This window comes from Electrophorus electricus, chromosome 1 (genome assembly GCF_041902795.1).
Source record: "Electrophorus electricus isolate QZ-2024a chromosome 1, ASM4190279v1, whole genome shotgun sequence".
Classification (NCBI taxonomy): domain Eukaryota; kingdom Metazoa; phylum Chordata; class Actinopteri; order Gymnotiformes; family Gymnotidae; genus Electrophorus; species Electrophorus electricus.
In genome coordinates, this window is record NC_137497.1 from 38,216,576 (window position 1) to 38,238,227 (window position 21,652).

Sequence of the window (21,652 nt, forward strand, 5' to 3'; positions counted from 1 at the left end):
AGAAAGCCACCGTAGTTGAACACAAGCGTGAAGGCTGTGGAGCAGCTGCAGAATTACAGGGGCAAAAAAACAAAAACAGCCCCCCCCCCCCCCAAAAAAAAAAAACCCCAAGCAAAGCAAAAGCCACAGGCTGAGATTATCCATTACACACAACACCTAACATTTATAAAAGTCTGACTCAAAAGCCACATTCTTATGTGTTCATTTATTTATTTGCAATTTTGGAAAACTGCTAAAAACTTGCGTAGGTGTAATGTAATTGAACACGGATGGCACTGCATTTGTTAGTGATTCAACATTAAATATGTGCAGTTGAGCAAAGCCTGAAAGGTCCTCTATCATGTCTAAGGGGTGCTGCTTTTAGAAACCACATTCCCTGTCGAAGCCTCATATGTATCTGAGATCAGCCCAGTGCTGTAACCTTATCGCCGCTGGTCTAGCAAATAGAGAGGTTGATGAAGAGATGTAATGAGTTAGTCAGAGGAATGTTTTTTGGGGGGGAGTGACTATCTCTGAGATAGAGAGAGGGTCTGCAGAGAAGAGGAGATCCGGAGGGAGGGGCGGAGCGAGGTAAAGGGGAGAGTGGTTGGGAGTTAGTGGCTCCCGAAAGTATTCCATCAAAGAGGAGCGGGATCCCCGGGACTGCGATTTTGCCTTGAGGCAAGTAACCATCGGTCTCCCAAGAACATATTCCAAAGTCGGCCTCGGAGAGCCAAAGCACACATCAAAAGCAGCCATGGTGCCAGAGCAGTTCTGGAGGTGAAAGAAAGGGATAGCGCTCTCTCCTTGGCCCCCACCAAGCCCCTGATCTCACCCCAATTAAAGAACTTCTGCCCACTCCAGCCCTGACGTACACTGACACAGTACGCACTCGCTTCTCTGGTTTCTCTCACTTTCTCTTTCTCACTTTCCCTCGTTACCACTCTTTCTTTCTTTCTTTCTTTCTTTCTTTCTCTCTCTCTCTCTCACTCTCACCCCCTTCCTCCCCACAAACAATCCCAAACACATGCAAACACTTCAAAATGTATTTGCTTGAATTTACTAAAGTATATGACTCAAAGGATTTTAGATGTCCTATCCATTAAATATCACAAATTCCCAGAATAAAATCATACAAGATATAGAAATTAAAATTTAACAAAATAGCAAATGAGGTGTCTAAGTATATTCCAAACTTACTCTCATTATTTAAAAAAAAAAAAAAAATCAGATGATAAATTATCTACTCAAAAAATTAAATTGCTATACTCCGTTTAGCTGACTTTGGCTTTAGTAAAAATAAATACAACACACAATAAGTAACACTAAATTAAAGCAATGCTTCATCACAAATCAAAATCAGTATGGTAGCTAAAGTAGATGTGTTTACTTTTCTTGTGCAGACTGGTGGAGGATTATGAGCTAGTTATACTTCTTGAAGTGTTTAGTCTTGAGCTCTGTAAACAGGCCACAAAGGAGAGATTATCAGTGCTAATCCACTGAGCACACAGAGGCTAAAGTGGAGAAGGTCTTGCATTTCTAAAGCCCACTTCACATCTACATATGCTGCATCCTTGAAGCAAACTGGAAATATTCACAAAAAGAGAGTGATAGCGGTGTCGTCTTTCTCTCGCCCTCCCTGTTTCTCATCTGTAAGTCTGTTCTTTTTCTCTTTTTCTTTTTGCTCTTTTTGTTCCCTCCCTTCATCTCTCTCTCTCGCTCTCTCGCTCTGTTGGAGGTATATCTGGTGTCTTTGAGTGTGCCATTAGCGTGTCGGCCAGATAACAAGCACTGCCTCTGCCCTCCCTCCTGCCCTCAGAATCGGAAAGGGATATTTGCCGGGTTATTTTGAAGCTGTCAGAAATACTAATCGGCAAACTGTACCCTCTTCAGCCTTTTAAGCAATTTTCTGTATGATATGCTCCCAGGGGGCAGACTGTGCTGCATCGGAAACGACGCCATAATGAAAACGGGGTGCCGGCACCGCTCTTATTGACAGGGATTAGGGGGGTGGGGGTGCACGAGGAGGAAGGGTTGCCAAACCCTGTGTGGCATGACTACGATTATCTAATGGACGCTGGAAGACCATGTGAAATCCTCTAAAGCGCGAGTGTCTTGCCCGCGCTATCTCTGCCCCCGGCGCAGGTCCTCGTCCCCTTTTATTCCTCTGTTTTTATATCTGTTCTACTCATTCATCCGCTCACTCTTTCTCTCTCGTCTTCCTTGTCTTTCTGTTTCTCTATTCCTCGCTCTCCCTTCTCCCGCCGTTAATTCTTACGGATTCTTATGAAATGTCATTCTGCACTGCCAAGTTTTTCTCCTCGTGCATGAATGAAATGTACGGAGGTTTAATTTAATTCCTCTATTCTTTATCCACTCTTCTGCTATTTTCTCCCCTCCCTGATTGTGTTATGTTGCCTGAAGTGTCCCGGAGACAAAAAAGCACTCTAGGCAGCTATCAAAATCCTGATTTTTTAAAAATATGTGTATTTCATGCTTGCACTTTTTTCCATTGTGCCTGCAAAAATGTGGGTCACTTTCTCCAACTCAAATCAAAGTTTTCAAGCCACAATTGGAAATCGTGTTTCACGCCTCCTTCTGATAGGAAGCACAGGAATATTTTAACATTATTGGGTGAAGAAATCCTCAATTTGTTCTCTTAAGAGGAGACAAGTGCACATACTTCTGTATAAGTGAGAACAGTTTCCAGTGAGCACTTCAAATGAACAGGTGAATGAAATTTGATTATGTCCAGTCACCCAAACCTTAAATCACAGGATGAGAGGCCATTTCCTTTTTTTTTTTTTTATTATTAATTTCTTTATTTATGTTATAGCTTCGTGTACTGTGATCAGGCCTTGTCATCATAAAGTATGTAATCATTTTTTAGGTCTTGTAGATGCATTACATTTACAACATTGGCTAGAAACAGCAGAGGAGTGATTTAGGGAGAAGAGAACTCACTTTCCTTCCTGTTTTTCATTATCTATTTATCATCCTTGTTGGTGATTCTTGTTGTTTCTACTGGTGTTCTGCGTGTGTGCGCACGTGTGATGTGAAGAGGAGCAATCCGAACAGCCCCGTTCCCACTCAGGAGAGGCGCAGACTGACCTGGGGAGTCATTAGGTCCAATAAGAGTTCTCTGCTGAGATGCTCGTGTCCGTGTTGTGATGTATCTCCTGAAGCCACGCACTCTGGCAGCCCAGCAAACGCTCTCCACGCGGCGAAAGACAGCGCTGGCATCCCCTCGGGATCCACTGAGAACAGCCATCAATATTTCATCAAACTGCCGCTGCCTTTTCAGTGTCTGCGTAAGACCTGGCTGTTGTTACCAGCAAACACAAGACCTGGCTGACGTTACCAGCAAACACAAGACCTGGCTGACGTTACCAGCAAACACAAGACCTGGCTGTTGTTACCAGCAAATGTTACCAGCAAACAAGATCTGGCTGATGTTAGCAGCAAACACAAGGCATCTCGTTCTTCGGTCCAGGCATCTATGCAGAAGCATTCCATGCACAGGACACCTAATGGGAAACAGCGGTACAAGGGTATGCTGGAGGAAAACGAGCCTGGAGGTTGTGGAGGTCAGGTCCCAGGTTCCTGGAACCTCACAGATGGAGAATGCTGATCCCAGGTCATTTTTGTGGCTTTTTGTATCATAATAAACACAGTTATATGGACAGCAAAGAGCTGATATACGTCAGTTCTACTACTATATAAATGTCTGAGAAACGTGGTAGGTTGACAGATTGTGCAAAGGCAACATTGTTCATGGTTAAAAAGACTCAGCTCTTAAGATATGGTTCTGCAATAAACTGTTATACAGGTCTGTTGTTGAACAGAGTCTCATGTCATTGAGATTTTGCAAAAATAATAACAGGCAAGGAAGGTTAAATTGGTTTTTCAGTTCTACATGGCTCATGTCTTGATCTTGTCTTCATGTGTGTGTTGATCTAAAGGAGAGTTGCCTCCAGTAAATGTTTAACAACAACATACTACAACATAAAACACTATAGTCCTACAAAATAAACAGATTAAACTTTCAGAATAAACAAAGATTAGCCTTTCAACCACAAATGCCTCACTTGGTTTCATTTGACACCATATGGTATTTATACAGCCATATAGAAACAAGAACTAACTTCCGTTATTTTTAAAAATATTTTCTTTACATTTAGGCCTGTTGCTGACTTGATAATGACCACTTCCTGTGCTCACTACTGGACCCTGGGCAACACATGGGCCTAAGTAAGGCCTCCAAGTCTAGGTCAAAGGTCACCTTGGCTCATGGCTGAAGCATAGTTTCTCTTCTTAACAGAGGACCACAGCAATGAAGTGCAGATGTTGGGAAAGAAGGGCAGGGGAGAAAGGGAGAGAGATATATATGCTAGTGGCTATTTCACACCAACCCTTATATCACTTCACAAGGAGTGTTTGTAATGTACTACAAACAAAAGCACAAATAAAGGGGTAACATAATACCATATCCTAATACTTGGTTAGAAGCATTGCCACATTATGTTAATAGGTGGGTTCAACTCAACATCAGGTTCTCTTTGAGTTCTCTTTTAGCTTGGCTGTCAGGATATTACCATCTTAGTGCAAAAAGGCTCCTCACTGTCCAGTTTTAGGTAGCACTGAATGACTTAGGGACAGGGACAAAGCACAGGGAGGTCCCAGGAAGCACTAGTTTTTCACAGTTGTCATCCAGAAAATGTCTTTGTGCTTAAGGGTCCCAGCTTGTAACATGGAATTTCTTAAACAAACAAATAAACAAACAAACACCAACTCAGGCTGTCCAAGAACCCAAGCTGCGCCTTGTATTGCCTGTACAAAATTATACAACAGCCATTTTCACAAGTTCAGTTTATCTTGTTCTTGTCATTAGTTCTCTACTAAACACTGTAGTTTTTTTCAAGAATTTTTTTTGTATTTACTATTATCAAAGTAGTTTGAAACTACTTAATTGAACTATTACAAAGTAGTTTGAAACTACCACAGTCAAAACTGATAAGGGCTATTATTATTATTATTATTATTATTATTATTATTATGACAGTCTTCTGGACTTTCTGACTTTGCACCCTGTGTACCGTTGAGCTCTGCGCAGTCTTCTGTGTCCACTCTGGCTGTGCTATGACATCCAGGGCTCACGTTAAGGATGCTGGCGTGCAAGTTTGGGCCTTTTTGAACCTATGAAGTGGCCACACCGAGGCTGGCGCAGCATGTGGCTTCCTTTCTCTCCCAGCCTCCCTCTGCCTGGCTGCCTGCTCTGCTCCCCTGTATTGCGCCCACCTCTCGGGGTCTGTTCAGTTTCCACAGTGAGCAGCATGTCAACAAATGGCATGGCATTGAGGCGTGTGCAAAAACTCAGCCCTTTGAAGGAACACAGTTCTGGAAAAGACTGTCAAAGTGGCTTGTTCTGAGAGGAACCTGATATCGCTGAGATTTCGCAGGAATAATAACTGGCAAAGAAGTTTTAATTGGCTTTCGTTGCAGTGAAAGCTAACGCTAACCCCAGCCCTAACCATAACTGCTCATTTTCTCATGGCTGATTTTCCAGCCACTCTACAACTGCAAGATCCTGTTGCATGAAGACAATTTTTACAGTACAGCAGAATGCATCACAAGTGCTTTTGTTGCTGGTAACATAAAAAAGTAAAAGAGAGTTTCATTCAGCTATATGAATATCTGGATCATTTGCTCGTCCAAGGCAGTACAATGGAGTTACAGATGTATACACAGAGGCTGCACCAGGGTTGTTTGTGACTTCCAGGCCAAAGTTGTTTGCAGTCTGCCAGACCCTGTCACTGCCTATTCTAGGATCTTCCTCTCTTTGTGTCAGTCTGCTGTTATGTGTGCGTGCGCGAGAGTGTGTGCGCGCACGGCGGCAAGTGTGTGTGACAGTGACAAATGACACCAGCGGCCCGTCACACACTTATCACGGTGCAGGTAACACACACACACAGGCGGCGGAATGGCTGAGATGAAATGGGACTGTGTCCGGAGATGTGGGGGGGGGGGGGTGAGTGATTCTATAAACGGAGAGGATGAAGAGATGAGGCGGATAAGAACAGGGCCGTGGTTTGGGATGATGGTCCCGGAGACGACCGCTAAAGGGGGCTGAGGTTTTTGCGAGAAATGGTGGGGGAGAGGAGGGGAATAAAAGTTGCGGATAATATATCACTCCATCCCCAGGAGCTAAAGAAAGAAGAAAAACAGCAATGAAATAGTGATTCGGGAGGGAGAAGGGAAAGAAAAGGGGTTATGGGTTCAGCCTTTCACCTTAAATAACCCTTGGATTGCAAGCAGTCCAGAGGTGTGCATCCTGAACGACTGATATGAAGAAGGTAGATATGCACACTCACGAATGAAATGAACCATGCAGCTAGAAGGCAGGCAGACTTTGGGATGCGCTCTGGAACATATATGTATGCATACACATGACACACACATGCACAGACATGCACGCACACACACACACACACACACACACACACACACACACACACACACACACACACACACACATACACACACACACTCAAGGGAGATGTGTAATGAATGGGTTGTCCTGAGACACAGGTGCTGCTCTACTTATAAAATCTCTTTGAGAGAGAGAGAGAGAGAGAGAGAGAGAGAGAGAGAGAGAGAGAGAGAGAGAGAGAGTCTCATAAAGTGACTAAGGAAGGCCTATAGCCATCACCTCAGACATGGCTTGCCCTCACTGGTACACATCCCTCAATTCCTTTTTTTTCTATCCCAGCAGACCGACGCTCCTGAATAACTTTATGTCCACTAGATGCCGTTACTCACATATGCTTTAACCGACTAAAATCAGGTACCGCTTCAATCCCTGCACCTCACTTCACTGAAAGCAACAGCTGCCATCTAGTGGCGAGTAAATGCACTTTTCTCATGAAAAAAAGACGATCTTATTGCCGACTACCTAAGAAAAGGATGTTCTGATTAGCTGCACGTAAAGGAGAAACAGCAGCAGTTGAAAGGGACCACATGAAGCCCTCCTTTTGCTCAAACAGAAGAAGAACTTATTGCTTACTGAAAACAGAACATTGCGTGAGGTTAAGCATGTCGTATTTACAAACCGGCATCACAAACCTGATAAGACTTTTTTTTATCGCCTAATATTTAGCCAGTCAGAATGAGAGAGACTCCAAAACCGTTGCTTAGATACCTGTTTTCTTATTTTTTGTACATTATTCTTTGTACTTGTGCATCCGAGATTAATCACCAACCTCAATCAACGTGCAGGCAGGAAGCAAACCAAACAAAAAACAACCAAGCAATCAAAACCCACCTCTGTGCTGTCTGCATAAGCATAGTAATTTCCTAGCTGCCTCGGAACTTTATTATAGGCCTTCTGTGTGCTAATTAAATTGTTATTTGCCACAGTGGCTGTATAAAGTCATATATCGAGTACAGTTCGGAGGGTTTACTTCAGGTCACAGACTTTGAAAGAGTTCACAGACAGTGAGACGTGTCGGTAAGTCTGCACGCCACTCTCCATCGCTGCAGCAGCACGGACCAGAGCACGAGCGCTGGGACTGGTATGGGTAGCGAGCGGCGGCGAGGTGACTGACAGGTTCCTGGTTTCCTGTCGTGAGAACGTGGTGGAAAGCGAGTGTGACTGCGGTCTCACCTGTATGCTTCAGGTACAGATAAACCTCAAAAACACAATTTCTGTTTGTTTGGTTTTTTTGTTTGTTTGATTTTTAAAAAAGAAAAACAAGAACAAGGTGATCCCCTCAAAACACCACAGGACCAAAAGATCTTACAGTTACCCCACGTCACTAACAATGTATGCGAGGAAAAGGCAAATTGGGAGTACAGTCTGCAAAACTTGAAGTTTCATTACAAGCAGTTATACATATCAAAGACTTTCTCATAGGAAAAAGAAACTGATCAATAGTATGCACTCTTGTCATTTAGCATCAGTTTATGAAAAACATGAACACAAAAATGCAGCTATCGAACATTCTCGAACAGTCTTATATGTGGTCTGCTATAGTTTTCAATACCTGTGAGAAGGCTGTGAAGCTGGTGCAGTGCCCATCGCACTGCAGAGTTCGGTGGGTTCCTTTCAGTCTTGGTGCCTCTCGAAGGTTACTTCCTCGTGGTCTTAGAAAATAGGGGGCTTTTCCTTGCCACTGTCGCTTTTGGCTTGTTTGCTGGGAGCTTGGCCTCGGACATCCGTAATGATGCTTTGTGACAACAGCTGTTATATGAACTGCTATACATTTGACTTTGGCTACACTCCTGTAGCTCCAGTCCATCTGTGCTGTTCGCCCTCCATCCTTCACGTTGCTGGTTCTGCAGAAGCCATGCAGACCGAGCTGGCAGGACGGGGACGCAGTCACCAAGCTCCATGTGATCTGTCGCTGAGCAGAAACTAACTGTTCTCAGACATACCCCTCAGGTATGAATTTCTTGATGGTGACCTTAGTTCGTGTGAGTTCTACACATGTGCTTGTGAGGAGGAAAAAACAAAACAAAACAAAACAAAACAAAACAAAAAAAACAAAACAAAACTTGGCTATTAAGTTGAAGTCAAAGACCTCTATCACACTCCACTATACTTGCTACGATCAGCCCTGTCCACCTAATGCCAAAGGTGGTCAGGCTGATTGGGTTGAGATTCATAGCCTGTGCAGGCCACTGACACACTGAAAACTCAATGCCTTGTTCCTGAACCCATTTGGGTGAGGATTACCAGCTTTGTAGCATGCCCAAATTGTTTTTTAGAATTTTAACTCTTTGAACTTGAACTTGAACTTGAACTTTGGTGTGCTAACACTGTGGATTTTTTGTACATATGTAGGCTTGAGTTTGGTCAGCAGTGACATTAAGATCAACCGTGCTGTTGCGATATTCTTCAGTGAGTATCAGTGTGTGTCAGGGACACGTTTCCTACATCAACCAGCAGCTACCACTGCTGACCATGGACTCGTGTGCCCAAGCCTGATCCTTCTATCATCATGAAAGGAACCTGGCAAAGATTTTCTGCTCCTCAGTGGCCTAGTTTTGATGCTCCTGTACCCATCGACAACACTTGTACCTAGCACAGCATATGCCTTCACGATGCTTTCATGCTGTCGCCAGTTAAATGAGCTGCAAAACTGTATTTTTTAGAATGTACTTAACAGTCAGTATGTGTATTTTCTTACTTTCATACTAGGTCTTCGTTGCAGGCTTTGATGTTCTGCCACTGGTTATGCACCACAGAAAGTGGATCTGAGTCACTGAGTTCAGTTTGTGGTGAGCCACTACATACATACTCTTGTAAACAACATAAAAATATTTCTTTATCATTTGTGAGAAAACAAAAACACTACAATAGTACTGATAAAGATACAATGAAAAAAAAACCCAATCTACAATACTAAATTTTTACTAAAATGACTTCATACTGATCAGATCTGCGCAAAATCACAAAAAGCAGCATTATCTAGTCTAAGGATGTTTTAAACCTAATGATGGTTTTTAGAAGTTAATCCAAACAGCAAGTTGATACATGGAGAAAAAACATTGTCAAACAAATCATTCCTAGTGTGAATGGCTTCATAGCTTTCACCTCCAGACGTGTGTAGCCTCGCCTACATTGGAAACCTGACCCAACTAAAGGAAAGCTTTGTAATTAGCTCATAGAACGAAACAGGTGTGTTATCATCAAGTATTTCATTTTTAATTCAGAGTCATCGGTTCATTGGCTGCATTAGTGAGGACTCCGACTTAGAGCATCAGTGGTAGACTTTGTTGTTTCTGAGGTTTGTGGGGTAGAACCCAATATATGCAAATACACAGAGGCATTTTAATTTGTAGATGATCAGATTTGTCCTTTGTCCATTTAGGAAGTGTTGAGACTTCCAGGCTGGAAAGCTCCTCTTACCTCACCATCAACAGTCGCACACCAGGAGGTCCCTCCTGGGATCAAATGACTTTCCATGTCTGTGAGAGTTTTATTATGTTTCACAGAAGCTTCCTGTAAAGCATCTGGTCTACAGCAAGTGCAAGCTGGAGACCGATTCATGGTAAATAAGTTAATTGGCATTTATGTTTTACCTGTGTGTGCGTGTGTGTCTGACAACAACGAATGGGTGTTCTTTCCTTCAATGAGCATAAGAGGGAGAGACAGAGAGAATTTGCCCTTCCCTGAACAATAGAGTAATCCTAATAAAAATATTTGTTTGAAATGATACAGCTAAAAAGCTGGATATAATGTTCTGTGTTTGCGTGGTATTCCTTACCCCTGCCTCCCGTATCCTCCTGGCTCAACACAGCCACAGACACACATACTATTTATCATAAGTTCTGCCTTGTCGGGGCCATGACAACAGATTTGACTTTTTACCGTTTCATGTTTTTTCCCAGGGCAGTGTAGTAATTTGTAAGTCATGTATTTTATTAAAATTCATCCTCACACCTATGTCATAAATAATGCTGAATAACAAACCACAATGAATAGGTGCCTTAAGGTAAATAAAGACATAACCAAAATGAAAAAAAAACAAACAAACGCTATGTCATGCACACACTACCAGTATGCATAGAGCTTTGCCAGCCAAATCATAGTTTTGGAGGGTAAATGTTATAGTCAGCAGTCAGCCTGTCATATCAAGAAAACACTGTGGAAAAGAAAAGCCACATTCTCAAGCTTCTCTCCCACCACAAAAATACGTTAGCACTGCTAAAGACAGCATGGGGCTTTCTCATGGCAGAAGTGAAAACTAATTTTTTTAATGAATATCTAGGTGAATGAGTAGGTAACAATGTGACCAATTAATTAACGATTAAAAAAGCTACAAACTAATATCAATGACAGTATATCCTGCTGTTGGTATCAAATCAAGAACAAAGAGTAATTGCCAAACTCCAAAGACTACCTCCGTCGTGAATTTACTGAAGAAAAAAAGCAACAAAACCCCCCCATTTTTAAAGTTTCAGAAAGAAATTCATATTTCTTGCAATGCATTTTATTTGAGACTAGAAGTACAGACCATTACAAAAAGAGTAATCCACTTACAAAAGAATTATAGATTATTTACAAAAATATACAATGTTCTCTCCAAACCCTAAATGTAAAAAAAAAAAAAATCAAGTGATTATATCATAGACGTAATTTCAGGGAGTATGGGGACATGTCACCCCAATAATTCCTGGTCACACTACACATATAATGTCTTAGTTGGGTGGTGTGAGCGGCGTCACCACCAAAGTTGAAATGAAACCTACATCATAGAGTGTGTATATATATATACACACACACACATACACACACACACACACACACACACACACACACACACACACACACACACACACACACACACACACACACACACACGCTAGGATGGAGTCATAAGGTGCTATAGGCTAATTGGAGTATGATTGGCCAGTCCTTGGAAAGAACATCAACCAAAAATGGGGGATTGGTTGCCAGCAGACTACAAAGACAATGCTGGAGTGGTGTCCGTGTCAGACATGACTGACGGTCTCTTGGGAACTGCTTGTGGTTTATGGATCCCACCCAGCCCAGCCGACAAGCAGTGACACAGGTGCAGTAGATCCTTCCGGAAGCGAACCCCAATGAAGGCATACAGGATAGGGTTCAGGCAGCAATGTGTGTAGGCCAGGCTCTTTACAACTTGCCCGGCTACGTCGAACATCTTCATGACTTCGCAGTCCATCATGGTCGCGTTATAAGCCTGCGTTGCCTCTATGATCAGATGTACATTGTACGGCAGCTGGGAGAGGACAAATGCTGCCACCACAGCGAAGATGACCCTCAATGCCTTGTGCTTTTCGAAGTTGCGAGCCTGAATCAGTGTGCGGATGATCATGGAATAGCACATGACCATGACCAGCAGAGGGAGACAGAAGCCTACTGAGATCTGCAGGGAGAGGACCAGGACTTTGGTAAGGTTATTATCTTCTGTGGGATAGACCAGGCTGCAAGAGGATACACCTCTAGGATTCGTCTTCACCTGAGCGAAGAGGAACTCTGGTAGAGACAAGAGGCAGGAAACCAACCACACGCACATGCAGGCCAGCTTGCTGTAGAACATGCGCCTCCTCTTGAAGTTGTGCGCCTCGGTCACGTGGACAATCGCTATGTAGCGGTCCACGCTGATGCACGTGAGCAGGAGCATGCCAGCAAAGAAGTTGATCTTGTAGACGGCGGGGATGGCCTGGCAGATGCTGACGCCGAACACCCAGCCCTTGGTGGCATCCGTGGTCCAGAAGGGCAGGGTGCCCAGGAAGAGGAGATCAGCTATTGCCAGGTTCATCAGATAGACATCGGTCATGGTCTTAAGGCGATTGCGCATGGTTGTGTAGATCCACACGACAAGCAGATTGCCCAGAGCTCCCAGCACAAAGATGATCCAGTAGAGAGGTGGCTCGTAGGAGCTACGGAAGGCTCTCACCCAGCTCTTCTCACAGATGCCACTTTCAATGTGATGTTCATAGTCTGTGGTTTGATTGAGTGCCTAAAATAGAGAAATAGGAAAAATGAAGCAATACATAACTTGGAGCAGAAAGGATGAACTCAGTAGCTCACTTCATTTAAACCTCAATTAGCTTCTGTTTGCCTTGGTATACTGCTGGTTCTGATCAACAATTTGGCATTCTTTTGCAGTTGCCTTCTGTTAGGAGAGTATGTTCTGTCACTTATTTGTTACTGGTGTCGTTGAACTATGACTTTCTTCATGCTGGGATGTGAGTCATCACATTATCACTTTTTTTCGTTAGGCTAGCTCAGACTTTTATTGTTAACAAAGGTTTCACATGCTCCTTTTCATACTCCAGATACTGCATTTCCTGTGAATGGAGGTTAGGTGAAAAGCAACTGTATGTCAGTTTCACCAAGAACGTTAAGTCAGCTCTGAGCTCCAACTTTCCAAAACATGCTCCAGAGCTTGACTGCAGGTGTTGTGTGAGACTGACAGCAAAACCACCAGCGTACCACATCCTCCTCCCGAGCCGACCCCGGGGGGGGGGGGGGGGGGGGACTCACACACACACACATACACGTAAGCGGGCCCCCCATGTGCATCAAAAACAGAGCGACTCCATATGCTAACTTAGATATTGAGGTCAGATACAGGTACGAGTGACGCATGCGATGGAAACAACTTTTTTTTCATTATTGTTTTGTAATAATTGCAATTTTACAACATTGTAGTTTATCACTTACAATACCAATAATAAGTATATAAGTAGCTGCTGCATTTTTTCATAAGTGTAAACATCCAGTGGATTAGAATCATGATAATAACTAACAAAAATGTATCTGCAAATGTTAAAATGTCACTCCAACTGCACACTGAAAAACAACTCTTCAGGTGCACAGGGCATTGTTAAAGCAAGTGATTCGTGTGAAAATAATGGCCACTGGTTGTTTTTCATTTTCAGTGCAGCTACACATGTGCAACGTACCATGGGTTTTATGCATAAACAGAAGCACACAAGCACAGCAAAACAGAACAGGAACAGTATAGTGATTACTTAGCCACAGAGTATGGCACTCAGCGTTTTCCCCTCCCACCTTGACTGCAAGTAGCATCAATGTGTTATATATATATATTTTTTTGTCTTTATGATTGTTTGATTTTTCTGTCTTTTTTTCTTTTGACTACATGCCCCCTGCCTCCTACCTATGTTGAAGTTTATGGCAGGCTGAGAAGCACAAACAAATTAAATTAAAATATTTAGTCAAAATGTAATTAAAAATTACCTACGTAGTCTAAAGACCAGGGATCAGTTGTTGGGTCAATCCCGGAATCCATTATACCTAATAAGGAAGTAGATGCAGGTGACTTCTGTTTCTGTAGATCTCCAGGGTATCATTAATGTATACTTAATTAAAGCTTTATCATTAGTGATTTATTTTCTTGCAAACTTACTTAGTACAAAAAAGAGAAACAGCTTTAAAATGCATGCACTTCAAACATGCATTAACTGAATTAAGCAACAATAGCTTAAGTATTGTAATTCATGTTAGAATACCTAAAACAAAAGTGTTTATCCAAAAGAAACTGAGGCATTTAAATATACATACTTACAGTGAATTGGTATGAAGGTGTATTGTGGCCAGACTCCGTGAATTCTGAAGCAGTTAGAAGCAGCTAGTGTAAGTATGAAAAGCCCCTCCTACATGTAGTCACCGTGTTATAAAGCATGTCATTTGATCACGTGTCCCCACTCTTTATAGCCCTTAAACTAGCTTGTGAGAGTGCAATTAGTCCGCAGAGCCTCAAGTGTGGCTTTTTGATATTTGCTTTCTATGTAATAACAGCAGCCTGCTGAAGACTGCAGCACCAGCCATCTAAAAAAACAACATGAATACAATTGGTTTCATTACTGAGCAGAAAGGAAAGTAGTGGGTACCTGCGATATACATCTTGAAAGCTGAAACACCACTTATCCATTTGTTCCATGTCCAACCAAAGTTCCTAATGTAAACCAGTCTGACATTACCTAAAGCCCTGAGAGAACAGAAGGGTGAAGAGAATGAAAACCAGGAGAGGACCAGGATACTTTCAGGCATATCTTTTACAGAAAGATACGCAGACTTTCAAAGATTCACTCTATGAAGTAAATGATACAAGCTCCACTAAAGTAATGTGGTTGCAGTTCTGGGTTTTTGCTAATGGGATAGTCATTAATCAATACTGAGGAGTTCGATCTGTTTATCATCTTAGGTCTGTCTTAGGAATCCCATGCATGATCTTTTTTTAATGCTTTTCAACACTTTATTCTACTTTCTGGTAAATTTTAAGCTCTTCATGTGTTTCAGGGGAAATGTGTGGCAAGAGGGAGGCTGATGGTTTTGAGAACTATTCTGTGTTTAATTCATTGTGCTAAAAAAACTAGTCAACACTACCAAACATAGCCGAGAGTATAAAAATGCTGTTCAGGGAATTTTCTTCAGAAGTACATATGTGTTTTTTTCAAATCAGGAGAAAGACCACAGTTAAGGTTGGGGTGATTCCATGACTATAACATTCATAACATGCATATCAACAATAAATAGTCCAGGACACACAGTGTCAGTGATGCAAACCACTACTGTGCTATAGTATAAGGTGTAAAAGGGTTTGGAATGGGGATAAACTTAACCAAACCTCGAACCAAACAAAATAGGGAAATTGTGGCAAATATGAAAACTAATGACCAAAGAACCCTGCTGTGTATATTCAGGCAGGTTGGTAAGAGAATCAGGTATCCAAGTCTAAGTTCACAGAAGGGTATCACAAGTCCCTGTTAAGGCCCACGGAAAGCTCCATGATTAATTGTATCCACCATTACACGACACAGCCCCCCGATCCTCCTACAAAAATGAAATTCCGGCTATAGCACTGCCTCATACGGGTTAAAACCTGCATGTTGCTTCACACATCTACAGTTGTGAGGCCATACCTGTCGTCATCCCACTAGACTGTAGGGGTTCTAAACAGATGAAGTCCTCTGCAAGCATTTCCTGTAAGAATTGGTGAGGAAACTCATGTAGCACAGGTGCCACTTGGAACGAATGTAAGTCAAAACATCCTATTGGCCCCCGACAGGGAGTTTTCAGTACCGAAACCCCATCTTCATTCTGTATCTTGGTTAGAAAGAATGTTTCTGTTGCAAAGAAACAACATAATGTGTTGTGATGATGAGCATCTTAACAAAGTCTTCACTGTGTTTTTTACACCCACAAAACAAAATTGTCTATGCCCAGTTAGGTCAGTGTTAGATAGAGTCTGAGACTGTGACAGGATGCATGACTGACAGATTTGGCTGATGCCAGAAACAGCTTTTTTACAGCCCATTTGGGCACGTTCCCCTAAAAAGTGTAATGGCTACTTTCAAAAAAAGGCTTTATTATGTTTCAGAAAGCTATTAATGTACTTTTCATAGAGTTCTGGACCAGGCTGACTGACCTGATCCAATTTTAAATATTTATATATAGTATACATACTATGTGTTTAAAAAAAGATTAATAGATAACAATACAGTGTATATTGGTCAGGGCCCCATCAGAATCAAGGTTTACGGGTGTTTAGTATACACAACTTGTAACTTGTAACTTACATGTTTCAGATGAGTGGATTTAACGCTAGAGAAGCAGACAATAAATGGTAGAATAAAGATTTAACGTTAAAAAAAATAGCAGTGTCTGCATTTTCATTTACAAACTCGAATATTTACAGTATAAACTGAAAGTTGTTTACAGATTTAGCTTTTCTGTTGATCACTGAACTAATATTTAGTTGTATAACCTTTATTTCTGATAACTGCTTTACATCTGTGTGGCATGGAGTCAACTAACATCTGACACCTGCGAACAGATATTCCAGCCCAAGCTCACTGGACTACAATCCACAGTTCTTCTGCATTCTTGGGTTTTGCATCAAAAACAGCATTTTTGATGTCACTCCACAAATTCTCAATCAGACTGAGATCTGGGGATTGGGCTGGCCACTTCATAACATCAATCTTGTTGGTCTGGAACCAGGATGTTGCCCGCTTGCTGGTGTGTTTGGGGTCATTGTCCTGCTGAACACCCATTTCAAGGGCATTTCTTCTTCAGCATAAGGCAACATGACCTCTTACAGTATTTTGATATATTCAAACTTGTCCATGGTGCCTGGTATGCGATAAATGGATCTGACTCCAAAGTTTGAGAAACATCCCCAAACCATTATGCTTGCACCTCCATGTTTTACAGTCTTCAGTATACTGTGGCTTGAATTCAGTGTTTATGGGTCATCTCACAAACTGTCTGTGGCCTTTAGACCCAATGAGAACAATCTTGCTCTCATCTGTCCATAGAATGTTGTGCCACTTCTCCTTAGGCTAGTCAATGTGTTCTTTGGCAAACTATAACCTTTTAAACATGTCTTTTTTTCAGCAATGGATCCATTACAAGGGTTTCTTGCAAATAGTTTGGCATCACGTAAGTGTCTTCTGATTGTTGCAGTACTCAGGTAACTGAAGATCATCTTTGATTTCCCTGGAGCTGATCATTGGATGTTTCTTTGCCATTCTTGTTATTCTATGATCTACGCAGTTGGTAGTATTTCTTTTCCTACCACGTTTTTTTTTTTTTTTTTTTGCTATTTTAAAGCATTTGAGAACATTTTAGCTGAGCAGCCAATTATTTTCTGCACTTCTTTATATGTTTTCCCTTCTCCAATCAACTTCTTGATCAAAGTTCTTTCTCCTTCGGTGCAATGTCTGGAATGACCCATTTTACTCACTGAGCAAGGGCTAAAACCAGCAGGTACAACATTTGTTGCCCTCCTTCTTTAAATAAGGGCCATAATTGACACCTGTTTCTTCATAGAATGAATGACCTCATTAATTGAACTCCACACTGCTATTAATTTGAACACGCCCCTTTCATTAAATGAGTCAATTACACCCAATTAGCAGTGTGCATGTCATGACTGTTGATTCTGTTGGTTGCCCATTACTCGGCTACACCTAGTCATGAATTTTTTCCCCATGTTGTATTATCTTTTCTGCCAAAATGAGTGATTAAATACATTAGTGATGTTATTTTGCACATAACTGCACACAAAACATTATATATATATATATATATATATATATATATATATATATATATATATATATATATATATATATATATATATATATATATATATATATATATAATACTCCCTGGGAGTTTGCATGACCTGCTTGGTTCCTTGGTTTCATTTGAAAGTGTCAAGTGACAGTTTTACAAGTGCTGACTAATTCATAGAGTTACTATGATGAGATGATGAGAACCCAGACAGAAGGCGCCAGTGCTGTTAGAAAAACGGGTATAACCACCAACAGACAGCGGGCAAACAGAAACTTTCACCAATTACAATGGAGGCACAAGAAGTCTGGGCATCTGTTAAAAATGCTGAAAGTGAGAAAGTGATATCTCGGGCTACAGTTCTTGACCTTGGGAAGAAGAGGCTTCCTGGCCAGATGTCTGAATGTGTGTAGAACAGTGTGTGGGTGAAAATGCTGTAGGCACAGAAACAAAACTGTGAGCCTTTAAGCCTAGTAAGGTGTAAGAGAGGGTCTTTTCCCATCACAGGGGCAGTTTATTATATTGTCATTCAGGCAGACTTAAATGACACTGAATTAACATGATTTGTTTTGAAATTGATTCATGAAGTCATTACTTCTCTGTGAAGTGGACTGGTTTTTGGCAGTGGTGGAGACCTGGTTCCAACTGTCACAGGAGAAGAACATGCAGACAAAAAGGAAGGAAGGTGAAAGCGAGTCTCCAACTGAAGTGTTTAATGAAAGTAACTAAAAAGAAACTTAATATAAAAGTGCACTAACTATAACAACAGAAGCCAACATAATATTAATGAACAACAATGGTCATGTAAACAGAACAGGCTTAAATAAGGAGAAATTATGACATTGTTTAAGATAGACCTTATGTATTTTGTACTTCTAGGTATCAGCATTGATCCCTGTATTCTACAGTATTCTAGTTCATTGGTATGTTGGATTCTAACCTAATGTACTGTACTAGGATATTCTATGAGTAAATGACAAAGCACTTTTGTAAGTTGCTCTGCATAAGAGCGTCTGCTAGATGTTGTAAATGTAAATGTAAACATAATCCGCAGGTGCTGCAACGACTGAAATGCTGAGTTTTATGTCCATCTGTTCTCAGTGGCTAATGAACTGTTGGTGCAGGTCACACTCAATATACAAATGAGGTTTAAGTATGTGGGCCTAAAGTTGTCCACCACGCCATCCATGCAGGTATCAATCAATAGTCAATACCAATCAAGAAAACATACACCTGACATATAAGGCTTAATGATATGGCTTATGATATGGTATGTCTTATTAGAAAACACAAGATGAGAGTGTCAGTGTGTTTGCCATGAATAGAAAAGTTCTTTATGGTTTCTAGAGAACATTGTTTAGATGACAGTTAACTGCAGAAATCCCCACCAAAACCAGAGGAAGTTACATAGTAATGATCCATCAATAGTCATGGCCACTCTAGGCTGCTTTACGAGATGCCGTTGTTAGCAACTGGTGGCTGATGAGACTTCAGAGTCAAGCAGGGCCTTGTAAAAAAAAAAAATCATGTAAAGCAAAGCAGCCACTTCCTGTCTGCTTGATTCTGTGCACTATGACAGCAGTCAATGTCAGCGTCAGTCGACAGTGGGAGCCGGTCAAAAAACTGCCACCAATTAAAAGCTGGGAATCTGTAAAAACCTGGGAGTAGACAAGTTTGATGGACAGTCAGACATGGATTGCATGTCATAAGAGAGAAGCTCTGTTATCACTATAATGATGTAACTACTGAATCTCTTGCACCAGTTTAATGTAGGTTAGGTATTCAAATAGTGAAACTGCAGTAGCTTCAGTGTAAGGCCACTGGACTGGTAAGTCCAGCCTCTAAAAATGAGATAAATCAGTAAAGCTGCTAAGGTTTTTTGACACAAATTGGTAGTTCTGTAGTTCTCTCCTGCAGGTTGTGTCCTCAGTCTTATTTGAAATATAATATAAAAAGAGAGGTCAATGAAGGACATGAATATTAAGAAGTTCTTAGCTCATTTGTACTTTGCAATGCTTAAATGGCTACAGTATTAACATGGGGCTTGATGCTTTAAAACAGAGAGAAGAAATATTTAGCATAGCTCTGATGGAACAGATGCAGTCTTTGAGCTTGAGTGCCAGTATGTCTGTGAGAGTACTCTGGTAGCTGATCTAAACTCTTCTCCAAGTGTCAGAGTTGGAGAATATTCCACATCGCTTTACCAAACACGAGCAAACCTAATGGTCTTAACATTGGCAGTTAACCTTTGACTCTCAGGAGAAGAGTCAGTGACAAAGTCTCCCTTGGCGACGTAGATGCTGTAAGTGTTTGGCTTAGTGACAGAATCATATCTTTATGTCATCTCAGCTGATTTGTTTTTTATTATTATTATTTATTTTTAGAATGTGGCATTGGTAACCCATTAGAAATTAGCCATCTGATGTCTAACATGTTGACAGTGATGTGAAATCATGATACTATACACTAATAAAAACAGAATATGTAATACTATATACAGATAACTAACTGGACCTTAATGGGAAAAAGGACAGTAGAACAGCAGAAAAATTAAGGCCTTAAGTTGGTCAAGTTGTATAAGAAGTAGCACTGCCTAACAGGTTAGGTAAAACTGCTGTACTTTACTGACTAATGTGTCACTGTTGTCAAAAGGTGCTTCACACATCTGCTTGGGAACACGTGCCGGTGTGCATGTGCTACTCCAAACAAAATCATGTGGCTGCAACACAGCATTATAAACCATGCTGACTTAGTCATAAGGGTTAGTTTTATAGCAACAAACATCAGAATAGTGAACACTTTGATTCTGGTATGATTTCTGGTACCAGCTGTGACCGTTTCAGTATCTCACGAACAGCTGCATGCCTGGTTCCATCTACTGTTGTCTCTAGAGCTTACAGAGAGTGCTGCTTCCAGAACCTATAATGACCAGTGCGTGTCTGGGCAAAAACAGCTTGCAAATAAGAGAGGTCAGAGCAACTCCACTGGGCACTTTTTCAGACCCCAAATACCAAATAAGCACAGTTGCTGACCATGTACATCCCTTTGTCAAGCTGCCATACAAGTTTCAAAAGTAACACACAAAATGTTTGAAAAAAGAGCAAACATATTCTCAAGGCCTCATGCCTCAGGAACAAACACACACTAAACACATGCACATGTTCACACACACTTTGCCACAGTTTTGGCAGGTAGTCTGAGAGCAGACTGTGGCTTTGACAGTTTCACTAAAAAGACTGAGAAAGGCTTATGCCAACATCTCACATTAAAAAACAACATCTAGCCAACAGCAAATTTATGATCAGAAATTGACCATGGATAAAAGCCTATAAAATGACTAACAAATTGCATATGGCAACAGAGGCATGTTCAATTAAAGCACATATTATTCTGCTTAAAGAAGCACTGTGCTTGCAGAGCTGATGGACCTCAGTTCAAAACATTCTGGTTCTCTGTGTACTTTACTACAATTTTGAATATCTCTACATCCCTTACTACAGTACACTGCAGTTACTCACCTAGAATCTTCTTTGTTCCTAGGATTGTGCTCTTTTGGACTGACACTGATGTTCCGAAGATCTGCTGGAGCCACCCCTCCAGATTAGGGGTCACAGCCTCAAATGCCTCTTTCACCACTAGGACAACCTTGGTGTTAACCTTCCACATTCTTCTTTCAGTCCCTGGAATTCCTTTCTTTGGATGTTCACAACACTCTGGACTGCCACATGTATTACCACTGCTGCTGTTATGGTGACAGATGCAGTATAAGTGTCTTTCCTTTGATCATTAAGCATTTGAGAAAATCACTGCTAGTGTGAAAAAAATGCAAGGAAAAATCTTTATATGTAAACAAACAAAAAAGTAAAATTACCAGAATCTTCTTGAAATAAAAACATTTTACAATATTAATATGCACAGTCAAAAACTGCTTTGTGCTTACATGCTCCATCCTTACATCCATGTTCCTTTAAGCATGCAAGTACAAGTGAATATGCATTTTTATGCACATGTAAGGTCATACCAACACTATTGAAATAAGGGTCTTATATGCACATATTAACAGAAGATGATGTT

At 41.2% G+C, this 21,652-nt stretch overlaps 1 protein-coding gene across 3 annotated transcripts; it reads right to left on the reverse strand.

Annotated features, from left to right (window-relative positions):
- Positions 1–11,229: 11,229 nt before the first annotated feature.
- On the reverse strand, positions 11,230–14,143 carry ccr9b (chemokine (C-C motif) receptor 9b). 3 transcript variants are annotated; one of them, XM_027004368.3, is made up of 3 exons: positions 14,064–14,143; positions 13,740–13,792; positions 11,230–12,488 (listed from the first exon to the last, which is right to left on the reverse strand). In XM_027004368.3, exons 2-3 carry the CDS (start codon positions 13,785–13,787, stop codon positions 11,445–11,447), a joined length of 1,092 nt encoding a protein of 363 aa, XP_026860169.1. In that variant the 5' UTR covers positions 13,788–13,792; positions 14,064–14,143; the 3' UTR covers positions 11,230–11,444. The 3 variants fall into 3 exon arrangements, with proteins under 3 accessions (XP_026860169.1, XP_081575030.1, XP_026860170.1); XM_081718904.1 differs by having other exon boundaries at positions 13,736–13,792; positions 14,064–14,123; XM_027004369.3 differs by having other exon boundaries at positions 14,060–14,109.
- Between the last annotated feature and the right edge of the window lie 7,509 nt (positions 14,144–21,652).